Source organism: Myotis yumanensis, unplaced genomic scaffold (genome assembly GCF_028538775.1).
Source record: "Myotis yumanensis isolate MYYU_CA2020_CCGP unplaced genomic scaffold, mMyoYum1.0.hap1 SCAF_23, whole genome shotgun sequence".
In the NCBI taxonomy this organism is placed as follows: domain Eukaryota; kingdom Metazoa; phylum Chordata; class Mammalia; order Chiroptera; family Vespertilionidae; genus Myotis; species Myotis yumanensis.
In genome coordinates, this window is record NW_027223774.1 from 14,042,122 (window position 1) to 14,067,466 (window position 25,345).

The 25,345-nt window shown below is 42.9% G+C and overlaps 1 protein-coding gene and 1 non-coding gene across 3 annotated transcripts in view; one reads left to right on the forward strand and one right to left on the reverse strand.

Annotated features, from left to right (window-relative positions):
• LOC138999702 (zinc finger protein 283-like) overlaps positions 1-25,345 on the reverse strand; it is a 45,326-nt gene that overhangs the window by 11,771 nt on the left and 8,210 nt on the right. Inside the window, exons 1-5 of one of the 2 annotated variants that reach the window (XM_070401905.1) lie at positions 8,490-8,735; positions 3,141-3,295; positions 2,982-3,053; positions 1,597-1,699; positions 951-997 (exon numbers count right to left, since the gene is read on the reverse strand). In XM_070401905.1, coding sequence (XP_070258006.1) covers positions 951-997; positions 1,597-1,666 — 117 coding nt within the window. In that variant the 5' untranslated portion in view covers positions 1,667-1,699; positions 2,982-3,053; positions 3,141-3,295; positions 8,490-8,735. Of the gene's footprint in view, positions 1-950; positions 998-1,596; positions 1,700-2,981; positions 3,054-3,140; positions 3,296-8,489; positions 18,697-24,107; positions 24,216-25,345 lie in introns of those variants that run through there. The other variant, XM_070401904.1, reaches the window with a different exon arrangement.
• LOC139000415 (U6 spliceosomal RNA) lies at positions 5,400-5,506 on the forward strand. Its single transcript, XR_011469592.1, has one exon. It is a non-coding gene; the product is annotated as a U6 spliceosomal RNA (small nuclear RNA).

Here is a 25,345-nt window from a genome sequence, read left to right on the forward strand (position 1 = left end):
CCGATGCTCCATCCACTGAGCCAAACCGGTTAGGGCTGTCTTAATTTTTTATATGGAAACTGTGTTCGTCACTCGACTGCAGCACATGCAGGTGCAACAGAAATCATAGAGAAGATGGGGCCACCGAAGAGTGAGCAGGGAGAGGCAGTATTATTTGAGGTGTTTTCTTTTTTAAAAAATATATTTTATTGATTTTTTACAGAGAGGAGGGGAAAGGGATAGAGAGTTAGGAACATCGATGAGAGAGAAACATCGATCAGCTGCCTCCTGCACACCTCCTACTGGGGATGTGCCCGCAACCAAGGTACATGCCCTTGACCGGAATCGAACCTGGGACCTTTCAGTCCGCAGGCCGACGCTCTATCCACTGAGCCAAACCAGTTAGGGCTATTTGAGGTGTTTTCTACCCACCAGCATAACCAGGCACCACACACAAAGGGCTAAGTCTCTGACTGGGGAATTCTTTTCCCTTGTCTCTCTGTCTTTATCCAAGTAAAATTTAGGAGTCTTTTTGCATCAGTTGGATCTTTGGTTTCCTGTGTAAACTTACAACAGTTTTCTGAAATTTTATAATTCTGTTTCTTTGTAATAAAAAAATCAGATGAGTCCTGGCCAGGTGGCTCAGTTGGTTAGAGTGTCATCTCATATACCAAAAGGTTGAGGGTGGGTTCGATTTTCAGTCAGGGCACACACCTAGGTTGTGGGTTCAATCCCCGGTCAGGGCATGTATGGAGGCAACCCGTCGACGTTCCTCTCTCACATCAATGTTTCTCTCTCTCTCTAGTAGAAATTAACCTACACTAAAATAAAAAGTAGTGATCATCTGACAATACAAGGGCCCTGAATGCCTACTGTTCTCTTTAATCCTTCCGAGAAAAAGAAACAGGATGTGTCTAATCATTGAGAAATGAGATGACAATTTAAAACCTAGACAGGCAAACCCAACTCACCTTGAACTTGGCCATTTTGTCCTCCTTCTTCTCGGGAAGGGCTGAGTCTTGGGAAGGCACAAGGGGGAAGAAGGAAAAAAGCATCAGATTCTGGCCAAGGGTGTCACTAACCCCTATGACTGCGTTATGTGAACCCCTCACACACCCTGTGAACACACACCCACTGAGCCTGGTGCCCTGATGAGCAGAATGCAGACTGCCTTCCAGACACCTTCAGCCAAGAGCCCCCGCACAGTGAGCCGCCTGCCCAACCACACATGACGGCCCTCACGTAAGTTCATGCAGCACTCAGGGGATGATTCTAATTCTGGGAGAGTGGACACTGAGGGTAGAGGATACAGGTCAAGGGAGTAATCCCTGGGGCGAAATGACACTGCTACTTAGTAGCTGTGAAATCTTGAGCAAATTATTAATATCTTCATTCCTTAATTCTCTCATCTGTAAAACGGAGGGATTAACAGTGCCTATCGCACAGGATTGTGGTAAGAATAAAGTGGTAGGCAGGAAGCTCAGTGAATACTTTCAGGGCACCTTACTAGTAGCAGCAGAAAAGCAAGTAACACATGCTCGGCTGGCGTGGCTCAGTGGTTGAGCGTCGACCTATGAACCGGGAGGTTGCGGTTCGATTCTCAGTCAGGGCACTTGCCTGGGTCGCGAGCTCGATCCCCAGTGTGGGTTGTGCAGGAGGTGGGTGGTCGACGGTTCTCTCTCATCATTGTTTCTATCTCTCTCTCCTTCTATCTTCCTCTCTGAAATCAATAGAATATATATTTCAAAAATAATAAAAAATACAATATATATTTGCACATATATTAAAAAAAGGAAAAAGAAAAAGAGAAGCAAGTAACATTAAACCAGTCTCATAAATGGTTCCTGTCAGTGGAGCCTTCAGAGGAGGCTGTTCTGTCATGTGACCTCCACATGACCTCTGAAATACGTATTCTTTCTTGCTTTCGCATACTTAATTTGATGCCTTTGCAAAAATATTTAAGAGTAGACAATGTCTTCCTGTATAAAGTATACATAAGAAAATTTACTATTTAACCATTTTGGGTATATAGTTCATTAAGTGCTTTCATATTGTTGGGCAACCATCACCACCATCCATCTGCAGGAATTGTCACCATCCCAAACTGAAACTCTGTACCCATTAAACAATAACTCTCCACCCCTCCTTCCCTCAGCTCCTGCCAAACACTACTCTTTCTCTATGGATCTGACTATACAGATGACTGTTTTTTTAAAGCTAATAAGTCCTGCACTGGCAGGTGTGACTCAGTTGGTTAGAGCATCGTCCTGTACACAAAAAAGGTTGTGAGTTTGATCCCAGGTAGTGACACATACGGGAGTAAAAAGATCAATGTTTCTCTCTCACATCAATGTTTCTCTCTTTCTCTCTCCCTCTCTCTAAAATAATAATAATAATAATAATAATAATAAAAACACCCTGAAAATAAAAAAACCCTAAAAACAATATTCTTGGGTAAGGATTTAAAAAAATAAGCTATTAAGTCCTTTCCAAATTTACTTTGTTAACAGCAGGGTCTTAAAAAAACTATCATGGAGGTGAAGAGAAATGAAAAACCTGTGATGCCGCAGGATTTATTTAACCATAAGCCTGGTGATCAATATGTCATTTATGCCTGACCGGTTTGGCTCAGTGGATAGAGCGTCGGCCTGCGGACTGAAGGGTCCCAGGTTCGGTTCCAGTCAGGGGCACGTACCTGGGTTGCGGGCACATCCCCAGTGGGGGGTGTGCAGGAGGCGGCTGATCGATGTTTCTCTCTCATTGATGTTTCTGACTCTCTATCCCTCTCCCTTCCTCTCTATAAAAAATCAATAAAATATATTTTTTAAAAAAGAAAAGAAAAACTTTCTTTAAAAAACACACATGTCATTTAAATGAACAAGCTACGGTGATCAGAGTAATGATAAAAACAACAAAAATGGCAATATTTAACATGAAATAAGCACCAAGGACATGGTAGGGACCTTGCGAAGCATCCGGCATGCACTGTATCATCAAGGTACCTGTGAAGAACCTACTGCTGCACCAGCCGTGACCTTGCTCCAATCGCGGACCCCCTCTGTGCCTATTCTCAGCTGTAAGAAGGAGAGAACGGAACGTTAGGCACAGGATTGTTGTGGGGAATGGATGAGCTAATCCATGCAATGCCCCTGGCACAGCACCTGGCACTGTAGGAAGTTCTCAGTCAGTGACGATGACCGCTGTTCTCATTTCACAGATAAGGAAGCTGAGGCGCCGTGAGGTCAAGAGGCCGGTGGGCCCTGAATCCAGTTCTCACATCCGAGCCCGTTTTCTAGATCTTGCCTCTTGGTTGCTCCTAAAGATAAAAACAAGCAGATGGGAGTTTAAGGGCTCACGGGAAGAGACGTGAGGGCTTGAGAGCTTGGGATAAAGGTCTGAGAGAAACGGGAGAGGACCTGAAGCCAAAGAAGCTGCTTGAGGGAGAAGAGAACAGAGTTGTGAAGGGTGTAGGCTCTGGAGTCAGACCACTGGTGTGTGAATACTGGCATCTCCAACTTGCTAGCACTCGGTGTTAGTAGAATGTGCTTCCATAAGGCAACAGTGACTTATTCGTGCCCCTGGAGGCAAATCCTCAGAGTGGAAAGGGAGGCTCCCACTTAGACCAGGGCTGTCCCAACGGAAATAAAACACAACTACCTGTGTCATTTAAATGTTTAGTAAGCACACTGACTTAGGGTGGTGGACACACAGTACACTACACAGATGATGTGCTGTAGAATTGTACACCCGAGACCTACATGATTTTATTAACCAATGTCACCTCAGGGAGTATTGGGGGTAATGACATAATAACCACCGCCCTGCAAAACCGCATAGGAAGGTTGGTCAGTCCGAGTGACTACACAGAAGACATTTGGAACTGTGTCCGGCAGCTTAAACAGACAATGGAAGTTACCCACATGGCTGCTTCACAGGAAGGAGTCAGGGAACCCCTTCCCCGGGTGGCTGCAGCCGCGCACACAGCCCGATGAGCAGACACCACTCAGCCCTTCCTCCCAGAGCCCTGCACAGTGAGTGTCCCGCCCAACCACACCCGGGGCCCCAATACAAGTTCCCCTGTAGCTCTCAGGAAGAATCTGATTTGAGGGGCGTGGGGGTGGAGATTGAGGGTAAAATGCCCAGGTTAAGAGATCATCATTAGTTAATCACTGTTTAAGTATTTATTAGTTAATCATTACTAGTCTTCTGATTTCAGACAGAAGAACCCTGGTGTGGTAAGGGGAAAGTAAACCCTTCCCATCGCGGAAGAAATGCCCTTGGACTTTGTAACCCCCTGTGCTCTGGCTCTATTTGCCTGGTGACTTCTGCTCAGCAAGAGCGCTTTGCAGGGAGACCTTTCCATTACCTTGTGGGGTGGGGGGTAATTAGTAGGTCAACCCCCTCCCTTGTGATTGCTGACTTGGCCGTCATGTCCCAGGCACCTGAAACAGCACCTGTGACAGTAACTGCTCGGCAGACGCTCAGACCAGCATCAGTGCCTGTCATCAGGCAGAGCACATGGAGAGACTAGGTTAAATGGTCCAAGGACTGAGCTGTAGAGTCTGAGGCTGATCCCAGCTGGGCGGATGTGGAGAGCAGGGGTTCTTTTTCAAAGGTTATCCTCTAGGTCAGCAGTCGCCAACCTTTTGGAACTCACGGACCACCGGTTGGCGACCGCTGCTCTAGGTCTTTCACAGTATTTGCTGTCCTCGGGCCAGATCGAGGTCAGCTTTGGAAGGAAAAGAGCCTCTGGATTTTTTAAAATGCCATTTTAAGAAGGTGCTTTCTGTTCTTCAGAGTCAGTGCCTACGTGGAATCCACAGAATGTGTCCATCAAAATACCGAGAACAAGTATGTCATTGCCTGCATAATTCTTCATTAAATAAATATGTTTGTTAACTCAACAAACACTTGGGGAAACCTTATGAAGAGGATATAGTTGCCCGGTCTCCACTTGCTCACAGCCTAGTGGTGAGGAAACCAGCACTTATGCTACATGTGGCAAGTAGCAGAGTAGTGAGTGACCAGGGTCCTCCAGAAGCACAGGGTCCGGGCCTTGAGGCCCACACTTGACTGGAGGGGGTTCTACGTACAGGTGGCTTGATCTGAGCCCTGGGGATGACCGAGCTCTATTAGCCAAAGAGAAAGAGAGCCCCAGAAAACTGCAAGAGAACAAATGCGACAATGTAAGTGAGGACAAACAGGAGGCAGAAGAAGATGGCAGGAACGCAGGGTTCAAACCAGGGTGATAGGAACGTCCCAGGGATAGCCACAGGTCAGCAGGAAAGCAGCAAGGGCCCCGAGGAAGGGGAGTTAAGATTCCTTTCCTGTTGGAAACAGATCAGCAGACAGGAGGTCTAAGGGGGAAGAGGCTGGGGCCAGGGAGACTGTTAGCAGCCCGCACATCAAGAATCCCTTCCGTGCTCACTTCGGCAGCACATACACTAAAATCGAAATAATACAGGGAGGATCAGCATGGCCCCTGCCCAAGGATGACACTCAAATTCGTGTAACGTTCCGTATTTACGAACATCGCCAGTTTTATGAACACAGGCTCCAACAAAGATCTGCTGTAGAAGGAAAGGACTGGGACAGCATAGGGCAAGGCTGTTCATTCATGGAGGAACCATGTTTGGCTGGAGATCACACATCTGTTAAATAGAATATCTCAACTTTGTTTCTTCTGGAGAGAAATAACAGTCTTAAGATGTTTGTTTGCCGAACTGGTTTGGCTCAGTGGATAGAGCGTCAGCCTGCGGACTAAAGGGTCCCAGGTTCGATTCCAGTCAAGGGCATGTACCTTGGTTTCGGGCACATCCCCCGTGGGGGGCGTGCAGGAGGCAGCTGATCGATTTCTCTCATTGATGTTTCTAACTCTCTATCCCTCTCCCTTTTTCTCTGTAAAAAATCAATAAAATATATTTTTAAAAAAAAGATGTTTGTTTTTGTTTCTTGCCTAATTACCTGAAGCAAATACCAAAGGCTGGTGTCTGTTATGCAGCAAAGGGTTATTAGTATGATATGTTTTTCAATGTTTTTTTTATCAGTTATTTTGCATTTAAAGTAAAAATTATGTTTGAAATAATGTCTGAAAATAAAGAATCATTTCCTTCAAAATTCAAAGCAGGCAAAGACTTTGATCTCCTGGAGCTGATCTTATAATAGGGTACCAGGATAATAAAAATCCAATAATTCGGGGAGAGATGCTTTGAAGAACAATAAGGCCGGGTGGGAGGGGTAAGGAGGGGCTGTTACGGAATAAGTTTTTGTCATGGCACACTTCTCTTCCATTTCAGCAGAGACCTCAACCTGGGGGGAAAGAGCCACCCTGATACCTGACATCTGAAGGAGGTGTAATTTGACCAGAGGGAAACAGCCACTATTTTTGTGGAAAGTGAAAAGTCTGTCCTTTCTACCAATACTTCTCAAACTGTAATGGCCCAAGAGCCTGGAGCCCCATGAAGATACAGCTGCCCACAGTCTCACCCCCAACAATTCTAAACCTGAAGGTCAAGGATGGGGACTCAGAATCTACAGTTCTAAAACTAGCCCAGGTGATGTTGCTGCTGCTGATGTCTGGATCACACTTGGAGTAAAATCAATCAAAACCAGCCCTCTATCAGTGATGGCGAACCTTTTGAGCTCGGCGTGTCAGCATTTTGAAAAATCCTAACTTAACTCTGGTGTCGTGTCACATATAGAAATTTTTTGATATTTGCAACCATAAAACAAAGACTTATATTTTTGATATTTATTTTATATATTTAAATGCCATTTAACAAAGAAAAATCAACCAAAAAAATGAGTTCGCGTGTCATAGGTTCGCCATCACTGCTCTAGAAACTCGCAGAGAGACTTTAACCTCTTCACCTCCAAATTTTCTTCTGACCCCAACAGCCTACCCTATTGCCCAAAGACAAATTAACGAAGGGAAACACACATTACAAGCTTCTCTTTCCCTCTGATCCTAACAAGCAGGATTAGAATCAAGGTTTGTTAGGATCAGAGGGAGTGCCAGAGTCAACTCTTACCCCCTAATTTTACCCACAAGGCAACCTGGGCCATTCACAAAATACTCCCAATAAAAATTACAGGAGCTGTCATTTACAGGCCCTAGCTTGTTTGGCTCAGTGGATAGTGTGTCGGCCTGTAGACCGAAGGGTGCTGGGTTTGATTCTGGTCAAGGTTTCAGGCTCGATGCCCAGTAAGGGGGCATGCAGGAGGCAGCCGATCAATGATTCTCATCATTAATGTTTCTATCTCTCTCTCCTTCTCCCTTCCTCTCTGAAATTAATAAAAATATACTTAAATATATAACTAAATGTTTCTAGTAGACACATTGACTTAGGGTGGTGAACACACAGTACAATATACAGATGATGTACTATAGAATTGTACACCTGAAACCTATATAATTTTATTAACCAACAAATTCAATAAAAAGAAGTCAGCTTAATTTTAACAATACATTTTATTTAACCCAATATATCTAAAGTATTACCATTTCAACTTATAATCAATATAAAAATTGAGATAGTTTACATTCTGTTTTCATACTAAGTCTTTGAAATCCATTGTGTGCCTTAATTAGCGCTAGCCACAGTTCCAGTGCTCAATAGTCACAGGTGGCTAATGGCTACTAGACTGGATAGTGCAGACGAACACCTTTTAAAGGCTGCAGAGATCACATAATCATCACCCAGGGACTCCCTAAGTTCAAAAGACAGCAAATTAGTTTTAGGTTTAAACAATGGTTATTACAGAAGCTTTTGATTTTTGTCCCACTGTATGACCGAACTGAAGTATCAGAGCAGAAGGTGGGGGAGAAAAGAATACCTTCAAACATCTTTTTGCCTTTTCATTGATTTGCTACATCTTTCATGTTGTATACTCATCTGTGATAGACACACGGAGTATTCACTACGTGCCAGGCACTATTTCAAACACTTTGCATATTAGCGCTCACACAATCTTCACAAGAACGTCAGGAGGCAGGCTTTGATATTGCCCCTACTTGACAGTAAGAAAATGGAGAGACAGAGAAGTTAGTAACTTGCCCAGTTACTGTGCACAGAGCCCTAGAGCTACGTTTCAAGCCCAGCTGCTGAGGTCTGATCTTGGCTCTTTCCCCTGCTGACTGTGCCTCCAGGTCATTCATTCAATTGTCTGTGCCCAATTCTCCATTTCAGTATGAGATTAATAGACCAGCCAGCGTGGCTATGTGGTTGAGCGACAACCTATGAATCAGGAGGTCACAGGTTCTTGCCCGGGTTGCGGGCTCTATTTTTCTGATCATTGCAATATTAGTATTAACAGCAACACCTTGCCAGACAGACGCCTGAGCTGTTCAAAACATTTCACTTGCACTATGCCATTAATTCTCAAAACAAATTTATAAGGCTCGTACTATATCGAAGGGAAACTGAGGCCCCGAGAGATTAAAGTTCACATCCAATGTTTGAGAGTGTGGAAGGGCTGGGGAAAGGCGGGGTAGCCAGGGAGACACTCACCCCTGCGGGATCCCAGTCCTCCCCTAACGCGGGAACTCGCGAAACGCCGCCAAAGCAGGGGCCCGGCCCAGGGGAAGGCAAGCGGCAGCCCCGCCCCTCAAGCCCGCTCTCGGCCTCCGACCGCAGTTTTTCCTCCCTGGGACCGAGGGCCGGCGGCTGATCCTGTGATTAGGTCAGAAAAGCTGAAAGAGGCTGCGGGATCCCGGGCTCACTCGCCTCCCAGAGAAACCGAGGCCGCGAGCTCCGCCTTCTGCAGCGGAAGTGCCTCCGACTTCGCGGAGCTCACGGACTACATTTCCCAGCATCACTCGGGGAACTGGAGCTGCTGCCCCGCCCCCGGGGGCGCTAGGGCGGCCTGATTCAAATTACCGGAAAGAAGCTGAGGTCTGATCTTGGCTCTTTCCCCTGCTGACTGTGCCTCAGAAATATTGATGGGATGGGAGAGAAACACATTACCTCGCCCTCGGGTAACCCAAATGTCTCCATACATGCATAACACTTGATTAAACCTCCCTAAGGAACTTGTCTGCTCTTTCCAAGAGCGGAAGTGCTCCCATCACAGGAGGCATCTGGACTACACATCCCATAATCTTCTTTAGGGCCGAGCTTCCTACCAGCTGAAATTTTCTTTTCTTAATAAGTATTAAATTGCCTCACCAGTTTGGCTCAGTGGATAGAGCGTTGGCCTGCGGACTGAAGGGTCCCAGGTTCGATTCCAGTCAAGGGCATGTACCTTGGCTGGGGGCACATCCCCAGTCGGGTGTGCAGGAGGCAGCTGATCGATGTTTCTCTCTCATTGATGTTTCTAACTCTCTATCCCTCTCCCTACCTCTCTGTAAAAAAATCAATAAAAATATATATATATTTTAAAAAAGTATTAAATGTATTTTTGATTCCAGAGAAGGAGAAGGAGAGAGAGAGAGAAGCATCAATGATGAGAGAGAATCATTGATTGGCTGCCTCCTGCACTCCCCCACTGGAGTCTACAACCTCAGACCTGAAATCGAACCCATGACCTTTCCTTTCATAGGCCAATGCTCTCACCACTGAAAACCACGGGCCAAGGCCGCCACAAATTCGTTTATTTAAAAAAATCTTTATTGTTGCCCTAGCTGGTTTTGCTCAATGGATAGAGCATTGGCCTGCGTACTGAAGCATCCCAGTTCGATTCTAGTCAAGGGCACATACTCGGGTTGCAGGCTCGATCCCTGGTCCTGGTCAGGTTGTGTGCAGGAGGCAAGCAATTGATATGAGACATTGATGTTTCTCTTTGTGTGTCTCTCCCCCTCCTTTCCACTCTCTCTAAAAAAAAATTAATGAAAAAATATTCTCAGGTGTGGGTTTACAAAAGAGAATCTTAAAAGCAGCAATATAAAAGCAGTTAGTTATTTACAAGGGAGCTCCCGTAACACTGTCAGTTGATTTCTCAACAGACACTTTGCAAGCAGGAAGGGGTTGGCAAGAATTATTCAAAGTGATGAAAAGCAAGGACTTATAACCTAGATTATTCTACCCAGCAAAGCTATCATTCAGAGTTGAAGGACAGAGAGAGAGCTTCCCAGAAAATAAAAGGCTAAAGGTTCATCACCACCAAACCAGTAATACAAGAAATGTTAAAGGGTCTTTTTTTTTTTTTTTTTTTAATTCTCACCCAAGAATATTTTTTCCATTGATTTTAGAGAGAGTGGAAGAGAGAGGGAAAGACAGAGAGAAATACTGATGGGAGAGAAACACATAAACTGGCTGCCTCCTGCACGTGCCCTGACCAGGGCCCAGGTCAGGGAGAAGCCTGCAACCAAGGTATGTACCCTTGACCGGAATCAAACCTAGGACCCTTCGATCTTCAGGCTGACGCTCTAGCCACTGAACCAAACTGGCTAGGGCAAAGAGTCTTCTTTAAGAAGAAGAAGAAAAGATAAAAAACATGAATAAGCCCTAGCTGGTTTGGCTCAGTGGATAGAGCATGAGCTCTCGAACTGAAGGGTCCTGGGTTCAATTCTGGTCAAGGGCACATACCTTGGTTGCAGGCTCAATCCCTGGTCCCGGTCAGAATGTGTGCATGATGCAACTAACTGATGTGTCTCTCTCACATCAGTGTTTCTGTCTCTCTCTCCCTCTCCTTTTCACTTCCTCTAAAAATCAACAGAAAAATATCCTTGGGTGAGGATTAAGAACAATGACAAAAAACACATGATTAATGAAATAGCAATAAATACTCTTCTATCAACAATTACTTTAAATGGAAATAGGTTAAATGCTTCACTCAAAAGACATATGGAGGTTGAATGGATAACAAGAGACCCTTACACATGCTGTCTACACTTCAGATCGAAAGACACAGACTGAAATTAAAGGAATAGAAAATATCTATACTAATAAAAGGGTAATATGCTAATTAGACCAGACATCTTCCAGACACCCTTCCAGATGTATTTCTGGATAAAGCCACGGTGGTGGGGGCTGAGGCAGAGGTGGTTAGGGGAGACCAGGCCAGCAGAGGAGAGAAGTTAGGGGCAACCAGGCCAGCAGGGAAGGGCAGTTAGGAGCCAGTGGTCCCGGATTGCAAGAGGGATGTCTGACTGCTGGTTTAAGCTCAATCCCGTAGGGGTCCCAGAATGGACAGGGTGCAGGTCAGGCCCCTCAGCCCCTGTGCATGAATTTCATGCACTGGGCCTCTAGTATTTTATGAAAATGGAAACAAACCAAAGCTAGGTAGCAATACTTATACCAGACAAAAAAATACTTTTAAACAAAGGCTATGTGACAAGAGACAAAGAAGGACCCAGCCATTTCACTTCTGGGTATTTATTTTTTAATATATTTTTAATGATTTCAGAGAGAGGGAGAGATAGAAACATCAATGATGAGATAGAATCACTGATCAGCTACCTCCTGCACACCCCCTACTAGGGATCGAGCCCGAACTTGGGCATGTGCCCTTACTGGAACTGAACCTGGGACCCTTCAATCTGCAGGCTGATGCTCTATCCACTGAGCCAAACCAGCTAGGGCATGGGTATTTATCTTAAAGAAACCCAAAACACTAAATCAGAAAGACATATACTTCCATATGTTCATTGCAGCATTATTTACAGTAGCCAAGATATGGAAGCAATCTAAGTGTCCATCAATAGACGAATGATAAAGAACTATTGCATATATACAATGAAATATGACTCAGGCATAAAAAAAATAAAATCTTGCCATCTACAGCAATATGGTGGATCTAGAAGGTAATGTGTTGATTGAAATAAGTCAGACAAAGAAAGAAAAATGCCATATGATTTACTTATATGTAGAATCTAAAAAACAGAATAAACTAACAAACAAAACAGAAATACTCATAGAGAAAATTTTAATGGTTGCCAGATGAGTGGGGTTGGAGGAGTAAGTGAAAAGGTGAAGGGACTAAGAACTACTAAGAATAGTCAAGGGATGTAGTGTACAGCATAGGAAATATCCTATATAATAAAAGACTAATATGCAAATTGTTTGACCAGGAGTTTGACCGCTCGCTATGACGTGCACTGACCACCAGGGGGTGGCGTGGAACATGGTGGGTGTCGGCGACATGGTGCTGGCAGTGGTGGCAGTGGAGGTGTTGCTGGCCCCAATGGGCCCTGACAAGAGCAGGACCGTGGTAGGTTGGCGGAGCAGGTAAGTGGGCGGCGCCAGGCCAAGGTGGGTGCGAGTTGGGGCCCAATTGCCCCGCTGATCGCCCTGCAGATGGCAACCAGTGGTGGAGGTAGGGAGTGGAGCTGCTGCCTGGCTCTCAGGTGCTGAGGGAGCCTGGCGGGGGGCCCAGCCCTGACCAACGGCCCCTGCAGATGGTGACCGGCAGCCGGCAGGCCCTGATCGCCTGATTGGGGCTGGGGCACTGGGCTGGGACGGGGACCTGGGGGTGGGTGGAGGCGACCAATCTCCTGTGGCACCAGGTGGGAGGCTGTGACCTCTCCCTGGCTACCTGGAGCGGGGGAGTGACGGGGTGCCATGAGAATGTGGGGTGTCCACCGAGCTCGCTTTTACTCCCCCTGCTACCCTTCCCTGGGACACCAGGGCTCACATGCCGAGGAAGCCCCCACAATCAGGTTCCAGGCACCTGTGAGGAGCCCGCCCTGCACCCATCAGCCTCTTCCCGGTGAGCCGGGCCACAGCCGCCTGGATGGCAGGGGCCGGTTGGGCTCCCCGTGGGTTCACACAGGAACCAGTCTGCGAGGCCAACTGAGAGAGTGCGCTGCCCGTCCAGCTTCCGTGTGGTGCCGCTGGGCAGCCCAGAGGCCCATGCTGCGCCCCAGCCCACGGCGTCCAGCCACACTCACTGCATCTCTGTGTGGGGACTCAGGCGCTGTGACTTAGGTGGAGGGAGCACGCGGGGGGGTGGTGGTGGTGGTGGTGGTGGTGATGGTGGAGAGGGGGCAGTGCTGCCCAGGGCCCAGAGGTCAGCTGGGACCTGCCCTTCCACATCAGACGCTCACATTTCAATCGCGGGCCAGGCCTAGGGACCACACTCGTGCATGAATGTCATGCACCCAGTGGTGGCAAAAGGACAAACTACTCTAGTAGTCAATAATCTATAATAAAAGGGTAATATGCTAATTAGACCACGTGTCCTTCCTGACAAAGCCGGGGCTGGGGGGAAGCCAGCCGGGTCCTGTGGGCAACCGGCGGGGAAGCCAGCCCAGGTGCCAGGTGCCTGCAGGTGGCCTGGGGGAAGCCAGCCCGGGTACTGGGTACCTGCGCTTGTGGGCGGCCAGGGGGAAGCCAGCTGGGGTCCCGGGTGCCTGCAGGCAGCCCGGGGGAAGCCAGCCCGGGTGCCAGGTGCCTGCCGGCAGCCAGAGGAGGGAAACCTGGGTCCCAAGTGCCAGAGGGAAGCCGGTGCTGGCAGTCAGGGGAAGGAAGGCCTACTCTTGCACAAATTTTCATGCATCGGGCCTCTATTATTGTAATAAGTATGTATCATGTCATATATGTACTAGAGTTATCAGGGTGACCACTTAGTAAGTTATATAATGTCTAATTACTGAGTTGTATACCTAAAGCTAATACAATATTGTAAGTACCTGTAATTAAAAAATATATTTAAAGTTTAAAAAAAAAAAAAGAGCTATCCCTTTGGGCACTGTGGAGAAAAGGCATAAATCCTCTTCAGATTCATCTTAGAACACAGTAAAGGAATTTCATTGATTTTAGTTCCCAGAACTAATAATGGATATAAAAACACCCATTGACCACATCATTGAGTCATAACGTGCCTCCTCAAAGACCAATATCATACTGTCCTGGTTCTGGTGAGCTAATTTGTTCCCTTTTATTCTCTCTCCTCTGTCTTATCACTTTACATGACTGGTGAACATCAGTACATTCCCAGCTGCTTATTTTTCAGCTTTCAGTCCCTTTGTGCTCATCAGCTGTGATACTCAGATCTTCAGAACTTACTATGTCAGTTATGGTTAAAAAAAGAAAGAAAAAGAAAATCTCAAAATTGTCCTTCCACAAGCAGCTATAATTTATTCAACAACTTTTACGCAGTCAATATTTGACCATTATGGGTCTAACCTAAAATTTATCCTGGTCATTTTTCAATGTGAGACTTCAGTCTTACGATTCAATTTTTTTTCTTAATGCACTATTTCCTAATGGGGAAAGAAACAAATCTAGAATGTACTTTCTATAAAACAGCTTTCCTGTCTGTACAAGACTAAAATCTAGAGACATGACAACCAAATACAATGCATGAATATAAAGAAGATGCTGGTTAGAAAGTAAATAGTGCCCAGCGGTGTGGCTCAGTGCACCAAAAGGTCACCAGATCAATTCCCCGTCAGGGTAATGTCCAAGTTGTGGGCTCCATCCCAGTAGGGACTGCAGGAGGTAACCAATTGATGTTCCTCTCACATTGATGTTTCTATCTCTCTCTCCTTTTCCCTCTCTCTAAAAATCAATAAGAACATATATATATATTTTAAAAAGAGAATAAATAGCAATAGGATAAATTATTGGGAGCACTGGGAAATATGAAATAGAAAAGAATACTAGTATTACAGAATTATTGATAATTTTCTTGTATAACTATTCTTGTATTAAAATAAGATTGTTCTTAATCTAAAAGGGTACATGCTAACGTGTTCAGGAATGAACTATCATGACTTATATATGTCAAATGCTACATGAATATACATATACATATATTCAGAGAGAAAGGCAAATATGGCCAAATGTTAACAATTTTTGATTCTAGGTAGAGAAGAGTATATTCATTATACTATTCTTTAAACTTGTCTGAAAATTGTCATAAGATTTTGGGAAAGAATTCTCAAATGGGCCATTTTTTTTCCTTTGTAATCTCTAAATTATCTTGAAATGTGAACAAAGAATTATAACTATTGCCTACCTGTCTGTTGGAACTCATTTCAGGCAAATTGTTTCATACCTCTCCCTGGTTCTTCAAGTATATTCCCAGCTTAACACTTGCTAAATCCACATTTATTTTCAGTCTTAATGTTTTATGAAGCTTAAGGGATAGATTCTGAATAAAAATCCTCTCAGGTTTTGTTTTACTAAATTTTATCCAGAATGAACTACCTGAAACTCAAATTCATAAGTGGTTATGAAAAGCTTTCCTAAATTCATTATGCCAATGAGCATTCCTCTCCTAAGAATTCACTAGTAGTAATACTCATGAGGAGGATAAGAACAACAGCTAATACGCATTGAGCATAGGCTACATACCAGATACTCTCCCAAGGATTTGATGCATATAAATCTATCCAGTCTTTACAAAAGTACTATTAAATAGTTACCATCACCAGCATTTTAAAGATGATCCCCAAAAGGGATAAACATTTTGTCCAACAACCCACAGGGAGGAAGAAGTAGAATGGTGATGACAATCAGTATGGTTTGTGCCATGGATAAACGGCTTCCTATCTTTGTTACATTACAGAAATAATGGATATTTATTATTCAAAATAAAATGTAACAAAGACTGAGTAGTGTTAGAAGCCTTCTATACATTTACTAAATGAACATACTTGGTGTAAATTCTCTATGCTTTTATGGGCATAAGGAAGTTGTGATTCCCACATTAGCCAAATCTTCCTATAGCATGAATATTCTGATAATCAGGTGACAAGTGAGGGATTTCTTGTTCCAATTAATCATATTGTAACTTGTGTCACATTTATAAAAGTATGAATGTTGTCTCAATTATTTCTGGATAAGGGCAAACTTTTGTTTTTAATTTCCAATCATTCATGGGCTGATTGATACTTTTGTAAAATGCAATGATGTTATGGCAATATCAAATTGCTATAAATGTTTCCAAACAGTTACTCTCTTTTTCTGCATTTATCTTATGATGCACAGGTAACAATTTTGTGGACTAGTACTAGTCTCTAGACAATTTTGAGTAGCACTTGTCTAAGCGTGTTCCTGCATTCTAATCTAAGGGTTTCTTATGTGGGTGAGTTCTCTGATGTATTCTAAGGTGCTTATTACATCTACACTGAGTGGCCAGATTATTATGACCACTCCATCAGTACTTCATTGACACTTCCACAAATACTGAATATTGAAAACTTCCTAAGCAAATGCTCTCAAGGTTTATTATTATTATTATTATTATTTGCATAACTAATTCACTTCATTGTACTGATGGGGTGGTCATAATAATCTGGCCACTCAGTGTATAAACCTTTGTGCATTCCTTACATTCATAAGATTTCACAGCAGTATTAATTCTCTGATGTGCAGAGCAAGAACTGAATTAAATTTCCGTTCTTCCCTCATTCCTTAAAGTGCTTCTTATAAGTATAAATCCTCCAATGCTTATCAGACTCTATGTCATGAATAAAGATACATTCCTTTCATTTAAATAGTTTCAAATCAATATACATTGATGTTCAATAAGATTATGCAGAAGTCTAAAGGCCTTTTCATATTCCTTATATTTAAAATATTTCTTACTAGTATAAATTTCCTAATATCAACCAAATTTTCCATACACAGGTAAGGCTTTTGCACATTCCTTACATTCATAAGTTTTCTCTAGAATAAGATTTCTCTGTTTAAGTTGTCCATACACAAAATAATGTTTTCACATTTCTTCTCCAGCAATTGTTTCAATTGAATAAGTTGACCATATAAAAACTTCCCCATTCTTTATATTCATGGGGTTTATCATTACTATAAGTTCTATCATGTTGAACAAGGCCTGAGCCATGGGTAAATCTTCCTAAATTCCTTACATTATAAGGTTTCTCAGTAGTATGAAATGTCTGATGAACACTAAGTTGATACCCACTACCAAAGGTCTGTCCAAATTCTTTACATTCATAGGATTTCTCACCAGTATGGGCTCTCTCATGTTTAACAAGGCTTGAACTCCAACTGAAGGTCTTCTCACATTTGTTACATTTAAAAGGTTTCTCACCAGTATGAGTTTTCTGATGTTTAGTAAGGTGATAGCCACGACTAAAAGCCTTTCCGCAATCTTTACATTCATAGGGTTTCTCACCTGTATGAATTCTCTCATGTTGAACGAGACTTGAACCACAATTAAAGCTCTTCCCACATTCCTTACATTCGTAGGGTTTCTTGCCAGTATGAAATATCTGATGTCGAGTAAGTTGATAACCCCAACAGAAAGCCTTCCCACATACTTTACATTCATAAGGTTTTTTGCCAGTATGGATTTTCTGATGCTGTGTAAGTTGATAGCCACGACTGAATGCTTTCCCACATTCTTCACATTTATAAGTTTTCTCACCTGAATGAATGATTTCGTGTTTAGCAAGGCTTGAGCCCCAAAAAAAGGCCTTTCCACATTCCTTACATTCATAAGATTTCACACCAATGTGAATTTTCTGATGTTGAGTAAGGTGGTAGCCACGACTAAAGGCCTTTCCACATTCTTTACATGCATAGGGTTTCTCATCAGTATGAATTCTCTTATGTTGAACAAGACTTGAACCACAAAGAAAGGTCTTCCCACATTCCTTACATTCATAGGGTTTCTCTCCAGTATGAAATATCTGATGTCGAGCAAGTTGATACCCACTACCAAAGACTTTCCCACAGTCTTTACATTTATAGGATTTCTCACCAGTATGGACTCTCTCATGTTTAACAAGGCTTGAACCCCAACTAAAGGCTTTTCCACATTCCTTACATTCAAAAGGTTTCTCACCAGTATGAATTTTCTGATGTTGAGCAAGGTGATAGCCACGACTAAAAGCCTTTCCGCAATCTTTACATTCATAAGGTTTCTCACCTGTATGAATTCTCTCATGTTGAGCAAGACTTGAACCACAATTAAAGCTCTTCCCACATTCCTTACATTCATAGGGTTTCTTGCCAGTATGAAATATCTGATGTCGAGTAAGTTGATAACCCCAACAGAAAGCCTTCCCACATACTTTACATTCATAAGGTTTCTTACCAGTATGGATTTTTTTATGCTGCGTAAGTTGATAGCCACGACTGAATGCTTTCCCACATTCTTCACATTTATAAGGTTTCTCACCTGAATGAATTATCTCGTGTTTAGCAAGGCTTGAGCCCCAAAAAAAGGCCTTTCCACATTCCTTACATTCATAAGATTTCACACCAATGTGAATTTTCTGATGTTGAGTAAGGTGATAGCCACGACTAAAGGCCTTTCCACATTCTCTACATTCATAGGGCTTCTCACCACTATGGATTCTCTCATGTTTAACAAGACTTGATCCCCAGCTAAACGTCTTCCCACATTCCTTACATTTGTAGGGTTTCTCACCAGTATGAAATCTCTGATGCACAGTGAGTTGATAGGCACTAAAAAAGTCCTTACCACATTCTTTACATTCAAAGTGTTGTTCAGCTGTATGAGTTCTCTCCTGTTGAACAAGTTTTGAACCATGACTACAAGTCTTCCCACATTCCTTATAAATGTGGGGTTTCTCTGGATTAAGTCTTTGATGTGCAATAAGAGATTTACTTTTTTGGTAAGTGGGCATTTTTTCATAGCTGATTATCATTTGACTGAAGTATTCCTCTTGATGTTCCTGTAGTCCATCAAATTTGCTTTTGCACTTCCAATTATTTTCGGAAATGGATGCCTCAAGATCAAGGGTTTTACTTCTTTCCTTTACTGAGCATTGGGAAAAACTTATTTCAGAAATGTTCTTTCCTGAAAAGTTATTTTCAGTCTCATATGTTGACTCCAAATCTGAAAGAAAACAGGAAAACCACACATTTTATTTCCTCTACCAGAAAAATGCCCTCTATAGTAAAAATAAAAGATGAATTGAAAATAATACCCATAAGTGAATTGGATTAGACTTACTAAACTCCTAAGCATCAATTCTCTTCTCATCAAATTCAAGTTTGATTTTTCAGCTCCTGTAATCTTAATGTTCTGATTTGACAGTTTTCTGGAGAATTCGACAAAAATCACTTTAACAAGTCCCTCTTTCTGTGTAGATGGATCCCTTAAAATCCCTAGCATCAGTCAAGCCCTTCTGTGCGCAGGTGTGATTCCAGCCGAACTTTTAACGACTGTATAGGCTGGCATGATTTAACTGGATTCTAGAAAATCTTCACATTTAAAAACAACTTCATTAAGCTAGATAATTCTCCCTCACAGGAATTTTTCTGCATGGTTGGTGTTGAGTTAGAAAGCCGACAAAATCTTGCCGTTTGAGCAGTTATTAAGTTCCAAGGCTCTACTGGATTTCCAAACAAGACGTGAAACACAACTGACTACAGCTGTAATACAACCAACCACCCAGCTCAAATCCTGATACACAAAGAGGTTAGCCATCAGTGGTCATGTGGGAAGTTTAGAGCAAAGAAAGATGTTTAAAATCTAGAAACAAGAAATAAACTGAAACTAATGAAAGTTATCACCCAGTCCCAGCTCAGCTCCGGGCTTGGGACGCAGTTTTGTACAACTTAGCAGCAACAAATAGTTCAATTAAGTTTGAATTGCCAGCTAAGGGCTTGCATTATAATTACTTGGTACTTGAATGTTTTTTTGTAAGGCTTAACAGAGTTTATAAATGAATATAGGTTTAACTTCTTGTTGGATGTTTTTTAAAAAATCATTGAGAACCCAAAAGCACTTTTGTTTATATGGGTTATGTCTTTTTACAATAAATCATTGAATGTTAATAGATTTTTATGAAAAATAATTATATTTTCCAAAATAAAACAACTGGATTCTCATATCTGCTTCTGCATTTAATCTGTGGCAATGCTATTTTGGTTGAAGTATATGAAGAATCCAATCTTCCACAGATATGCAGTTGTAAAATGGAATAATCTATAATAAAAGCATAATATGAAAATCGACCAAATGACCAAACAGGAGAACGGCCGTTTGGACAACCTTCCGATGACAATGCTATGACAAGCACTGGTGCCAGGCCAGCCAAGGCGGGTGTGATGCAATTGGTCAGGGGCCCCTGCCATCGCCCCACGATCGCCCAGTAGAAGGAAGCCCAGGCCACTGGCCAGTGACACTGTGGTGGGTGTGCGGGGCAGGCCAGCGATCGCCCCGCAGAGGGAGGCCCAGGCCAGCCAAGCAATCGCACCCCACACCTGTCACCCGCAGAGGGCAAGCAATGGCAGCAGTGGGGGAGGGGCTAGCTGCCGGCAGCCTGGGGAAGGAAAGCTCCAATAGGCCCTGATCGCCGGCCAGGCCTAGGGACCCTACCTGAGGGGTCCTGGATTGCGAGATGGTGCAGGCTGGGCTGAGAGACACCCCTTTCCCCCTGCCCCCCATGTATGAATTTCGTGCACCAGGCCTCTAGTATTTTATAAGCCTGTTCAGATAATTGTGGATGTGTTTCTTTGATATTACAGTAAAACTTGAGAAGTGGTAGTTCCTTAAAAGTTAACTACAATGTGGAATATGCAACTATGCCCAGGAATTTTTCATACTATGTTACATTATAATCCATTACACTTTGAATGACCTTTTATCCATGCATAATTTTGCAACATCATACATTGGTCATTCGAAAAATAGTGGTTCACTGTGTTGTGCAGATGTTTGAGAATTTGATATATTTCATTATAGACTATCAAAACAATCATATGGTAATATTACCACCTATCTCATTAGGAAAAAAATACGTATTGAAAAGCTGTAAAGCTCAAAATGGTGGATATAAGTTTCATACCATTCTAATTTTTACTTGAAAGTTTGAATTCTCTTATTGGCAGCAAATAGTTCTTCTTGAAATGGCAGGCTCACTTGCAAGAAAATTTTACCAACTACCTAAGTCCGGATAACCATAGTGTTAATCAGTCTTTCAAGAAGAAAAAATGGTGCTCCATAAAAAATGGTGAGTTTAACTCACAATTCAAACAACTGCACAAGTGGTTTTCCTCAAGGCCACCATCATACTTTGGTATGCAACAGAGAAGCTTAACAAATACTTCCTATTTTATCACACAAAATATTTTCTTAATGCACACTCAAGGATCAAGATGTAATAAAATAAAACTCAGAGTAGGGTACTGAATGTCAATGTGAGGGGGGTTCCAATATAAAAAGGATTGTCCCATGTAGAAAGTCAGAATGCAAGCAGGAGAAGGACAAGTGTCTGTGTGTGACCTGGCATGGGCTGCCATAGCCCAAGTGGGATGAGAATGGCAATAGAATTAAGGTGGTGGTGGTAATGGAAGGCTGGTTACATACAGAGAGTTTGATCAAGCAAGTAAATATATTAAGGATAAAGGAAGCCAGGTTTTTCACTGTTAGAGAAGGGAGATAGAAATGCGGAAAGTAAGTTCAAATGAAACCTGTAGTGTTGAATTGGAATTGGAGATATCTGTGTGAACTCAAGATTTTCAATATATATAAATAAATGTGGCCCTGACCGGTTTGGCTCAGTGGATAGAGCATTGGCCTGCGGACTGAAAGGTCCCGGGTTCGATTCTGGTCAAGGGCATGTACCTTGGTTGCAGGCACATCCCCAGTAGGGGGTGTGCAGGAGGCAGTTGATTGATGTTTCTCTCTCATCAATGTTTCTAACTCTATATCCCTCTCCCTTCCTCTCTGTAAGAAATCAATAAAATATTTTTTTTTTTAAAAGAAGTAAATGTGTGTGCATGTATACGTACATATGTGGTATATAAGTATATTCTCTAGTTCTGTCCGAGGGGGCCTGGGAGCAGCCATCCCTCAGTAGCAATGAGCAAACCTAGTACCCAGATTTTGGCTGCTAAATACCACTCTGGACTAACATGTTGGTTCCCGCCTGTCTTTGCCTTCCTGGGTTAAAATTTCTTGGTTGTCCCATGTAGAAAGTGGTTGATATTAAAGCTGAAACAGGAAAAGTACAAGATAAGCCTGAAATGTCTTTTTGTCAGAAATAAGGAAGTGTTTAGAGTGATGGAGATATACCAGAGGATACAGAAGCCCCATGACAGGGTTCCCAGTGGTTAAATCTGCAACAAGCCCTAGCTGGCTTGGCTCAGTGGATAGAGCGTCAGCCTGCGGACTGAAGGGTCCCAGGTTCGATTCCGGCCAAGGGCACATGCCTGGGTTGCGGGCCCAATCCCCAGTGGGGGTGTGCAGGAGGCAGCCGATCAATGATTCTCTCTCATCATTGATGTTTCTATCGCTCTCTCCTTCTCCCTTCCTCTCTAAAACCAATAAAGAAATATATTAAAAAAAAAAAATCTGCAACAAGCTCAAATATTTTGAGCTTTAAAATAAATAATGGGAAGAGCATATTACAACCCACTGACTAGAAATCCAATATATAAATAAAAGGAAGTTTGAAGGGGAATACAATATTTAATAGTCTCAAAGTTCCTTCCCACAAAATACTCATTAAAGGAAAAAAGATTAACTTTACATGAAGGAAGCCGGCAGATACAACCTTAATCAACTGCTCAAAGGAAGCATCAGCAGTAATGACAAATCATTTGCACTATCTGACAGGATGCAAGGAGAATGCAGCATCAATTCTGTGATATTTCTGCCAAAAATGCATAACCTAAATCTAATCGTGAGGAAAAAGCAGACAAACCCACACTGAGCAGCACTGGACAAAACAATTGGCCTGTAATCGTCAGAAGCAGCAAGGGATTCAAGTCAAGGAAAGACACAGGAACTAATTCAGAGTGAAAGACTAAACAACTCAAATTCCTAAAACAACAATGACAAAACTGTATTATCTGACCCTTGCCTATCTCCTTACTAATTTCTTAGTACACGCTCCACTGCTAATTTTGCTCTGGCCTTACAGGTCCTGCAATAAAGTTCCTTTCCAACCACAGGGCCTTTGCATTTGTTGTTGACTGTGATTGGTATAGTCCCCCCCCCCCCCCATATAGTCATATAATTTGATCCCAGACTTCATGTGTCTATTCAAGAAAACTTTCTCTAGCCACTGTATCTGAATTAGCCTTATGAATTCCCATCATTTTCTGTTCTCTTGTGTTGTTTACCTTTCGTGAAAAAACATGTTATAAGATTGTATTTATGCATGTATTTATTTATTTACTTATTTCTCCCTGACTACATAAATTGCATGAGAATGGATAGTTATCAATCTTGTTCATGATGGTGCAATGCCTGGCTAGGAGTAGGCACTCAAAATATTTGCAGCCCTGGCTGGTGTGCCTCAGTGGTTAGTGATGGCCTGTGCAAAAAAGGGTTGTGGGTTCTATTCTTGGTCAAGAGCACGTACTTGGGTTGCAGATTTGATCCCCGGCCCCCAGTCCAGGAGCATGCAGGAGGCAACTAATCAATGTGTCTCTGTCACATCGATGTTTCTCTCTCTTTCTCTCTCCCCCCCCCCCGCCCCCCCGCCCCCCCCCCCCCCGCTTTTCCTCCCTTCTACTCTAAAAATCAATGGGAAAAAATCCTTGGGTGAGGATTAACAAAACAAAAAATTTGCAGACTTTATGAATGAATGCATATATTTACTCACAAATACAAAAGAGCTAGAAAGGTGATGAATCCAACATATAAGCAAAATGGTTATACTGGAAACAATAAACACACCCTCCTCACTGAAATCGAAGGGAAATATGAGAAGAAAACAAGGAGGGTGGGAATGAGATCAAGATGAAGTTCCTTTGGTAGCTCAAACTAAGACTTCAATTTGTTCCCCAGTGATGGGCCTTCACTCTACAGGCCTTGGTCCTTTATAGGGACCTTTCCAAACATCACCCCAGATGTTCCTGCTTCTCCTCTTCTGTGACCTGTGAGGTTGTTTCCTGCAATGTTGGTTCCCTCCTGTCTTCGCCTTCCTGGGTTAAAACTTCTCGGCCCTCCCCTCACAACCATCCAGGACTCTCCTTCTTGCTCCAATTATGTCCTCACATATGCCTACTCTGAGCTAAAATATTTGGTTAACTGTCAATAAAGTAAAGGTAAAAATAATGTTGATAAAGACCTCAGAAAAGAGAAGGATGATGGGTATAAAGACCATGCCATCACATAGATAGGAAAATGATCTTGTTTGAGATTCCTCCAGGCTCCATCCCTAGAACAAATAGAATACAGTCCCTGAAGCCAGACTTCCTATGTTCAATTGCTGCCACTGTCTCCCACCAGCTGTGTGACCTTAGAAAGTCACTTAAACTATATGTGCCTCAGATAAAAATAGTACCCACCTGTGCCCTGGCTGGTGTGGCTCAATTCGTTGAGTGTCGTCCCGTGCACCGAAAGATCATCAGTTCGATTCCTGGTCAGGGCACATGCCCAGGTTTCGGATTTGATCCCTGTTGGGGTGTGTACAGGAGGCAATCAATTGATGTTTCTTTCACATGGATGTTTCTCTCTCTCTCTCCCTCTCCTTTCCTCTCTCTCTAAAAAATCAATAAAAACATATTAAAAATAAAACAGTACCTACCTCATGGGGACATTGTGAAAGTTAAGTAAGTTAATATATGTGTTCTCGTTACAAACAAGCCTAGTTTAGAGTAAGTACAGTGTTAGCTGTTAATATTATTGTTATTGTTGTTACTTTGCTGAGAGGAAAACAAGAAGTTTCATGAGACATTTTCAGGAGTTAGCTCAGATTGTAACTTTTTACTCTCACTTTGTTGTAAGTAAAAAAATGCATTTGCTTAGTAAGAAATGAATTCTGTTCATTCAAACCAGCCCTAGCTAAAGTGAAGAGGCTCTTTTGAAAGCCAGAGTGTATCAGGACCCTGTTCCTAGCTGTACGACCTCCACGTGGGTCAGGAAAGAACAAAGAGCAGTGCTTCTTTAAGGTGCATAAAAATCACTGGGGGATCTTGTAAATGCAGATTCTGTCCTGCAGGTCTGGGGCAGGACCTGACAAGCTGCATTTCTAACCAGCCCTAGAAGAAGCTCATGCTGCTTCTTTGTGTAACACTTAACAATAAACAAGTTAAAACCCCATGGAAACCAAGTCATGGCTTCCAATCCCTGAGAAAACAATCTACATCCTCGCCCCCCATCCCCCAAACTAACAAAACTGCCTATCATCTGGGCCTTGCCTGTCTTCCTCACTAATTACTGATACTCTCTCCTTCACTACTTTGCTCTGGCCTTCTTATGGTTCCTCAAACAAAAGAACCACACTTGCAGTAGAAGGACACAGCTCATTCATAGAAATGTTGAAGTTAAACACAGTATGAAACCTGGTTTTTCTGACAATGGTTATGAAATAAATGCCCCATCACACAAATCCAGCTCCTTGGTCATTAAAGAGAGGCCATTCATTGCAGGAAGGGTCAGAGGAAGGGGTGAAGTTCACTGAGGGGTGGGAAGATCAAGGTGCTCAATGAACCCATTTCTAACCCAACAAATATCAGACCATTCCTTTGAGAACAGAAAAAGAAATTCATCTGGTTTCTTCAAAGACAGCCCTGTGATTCCCAGT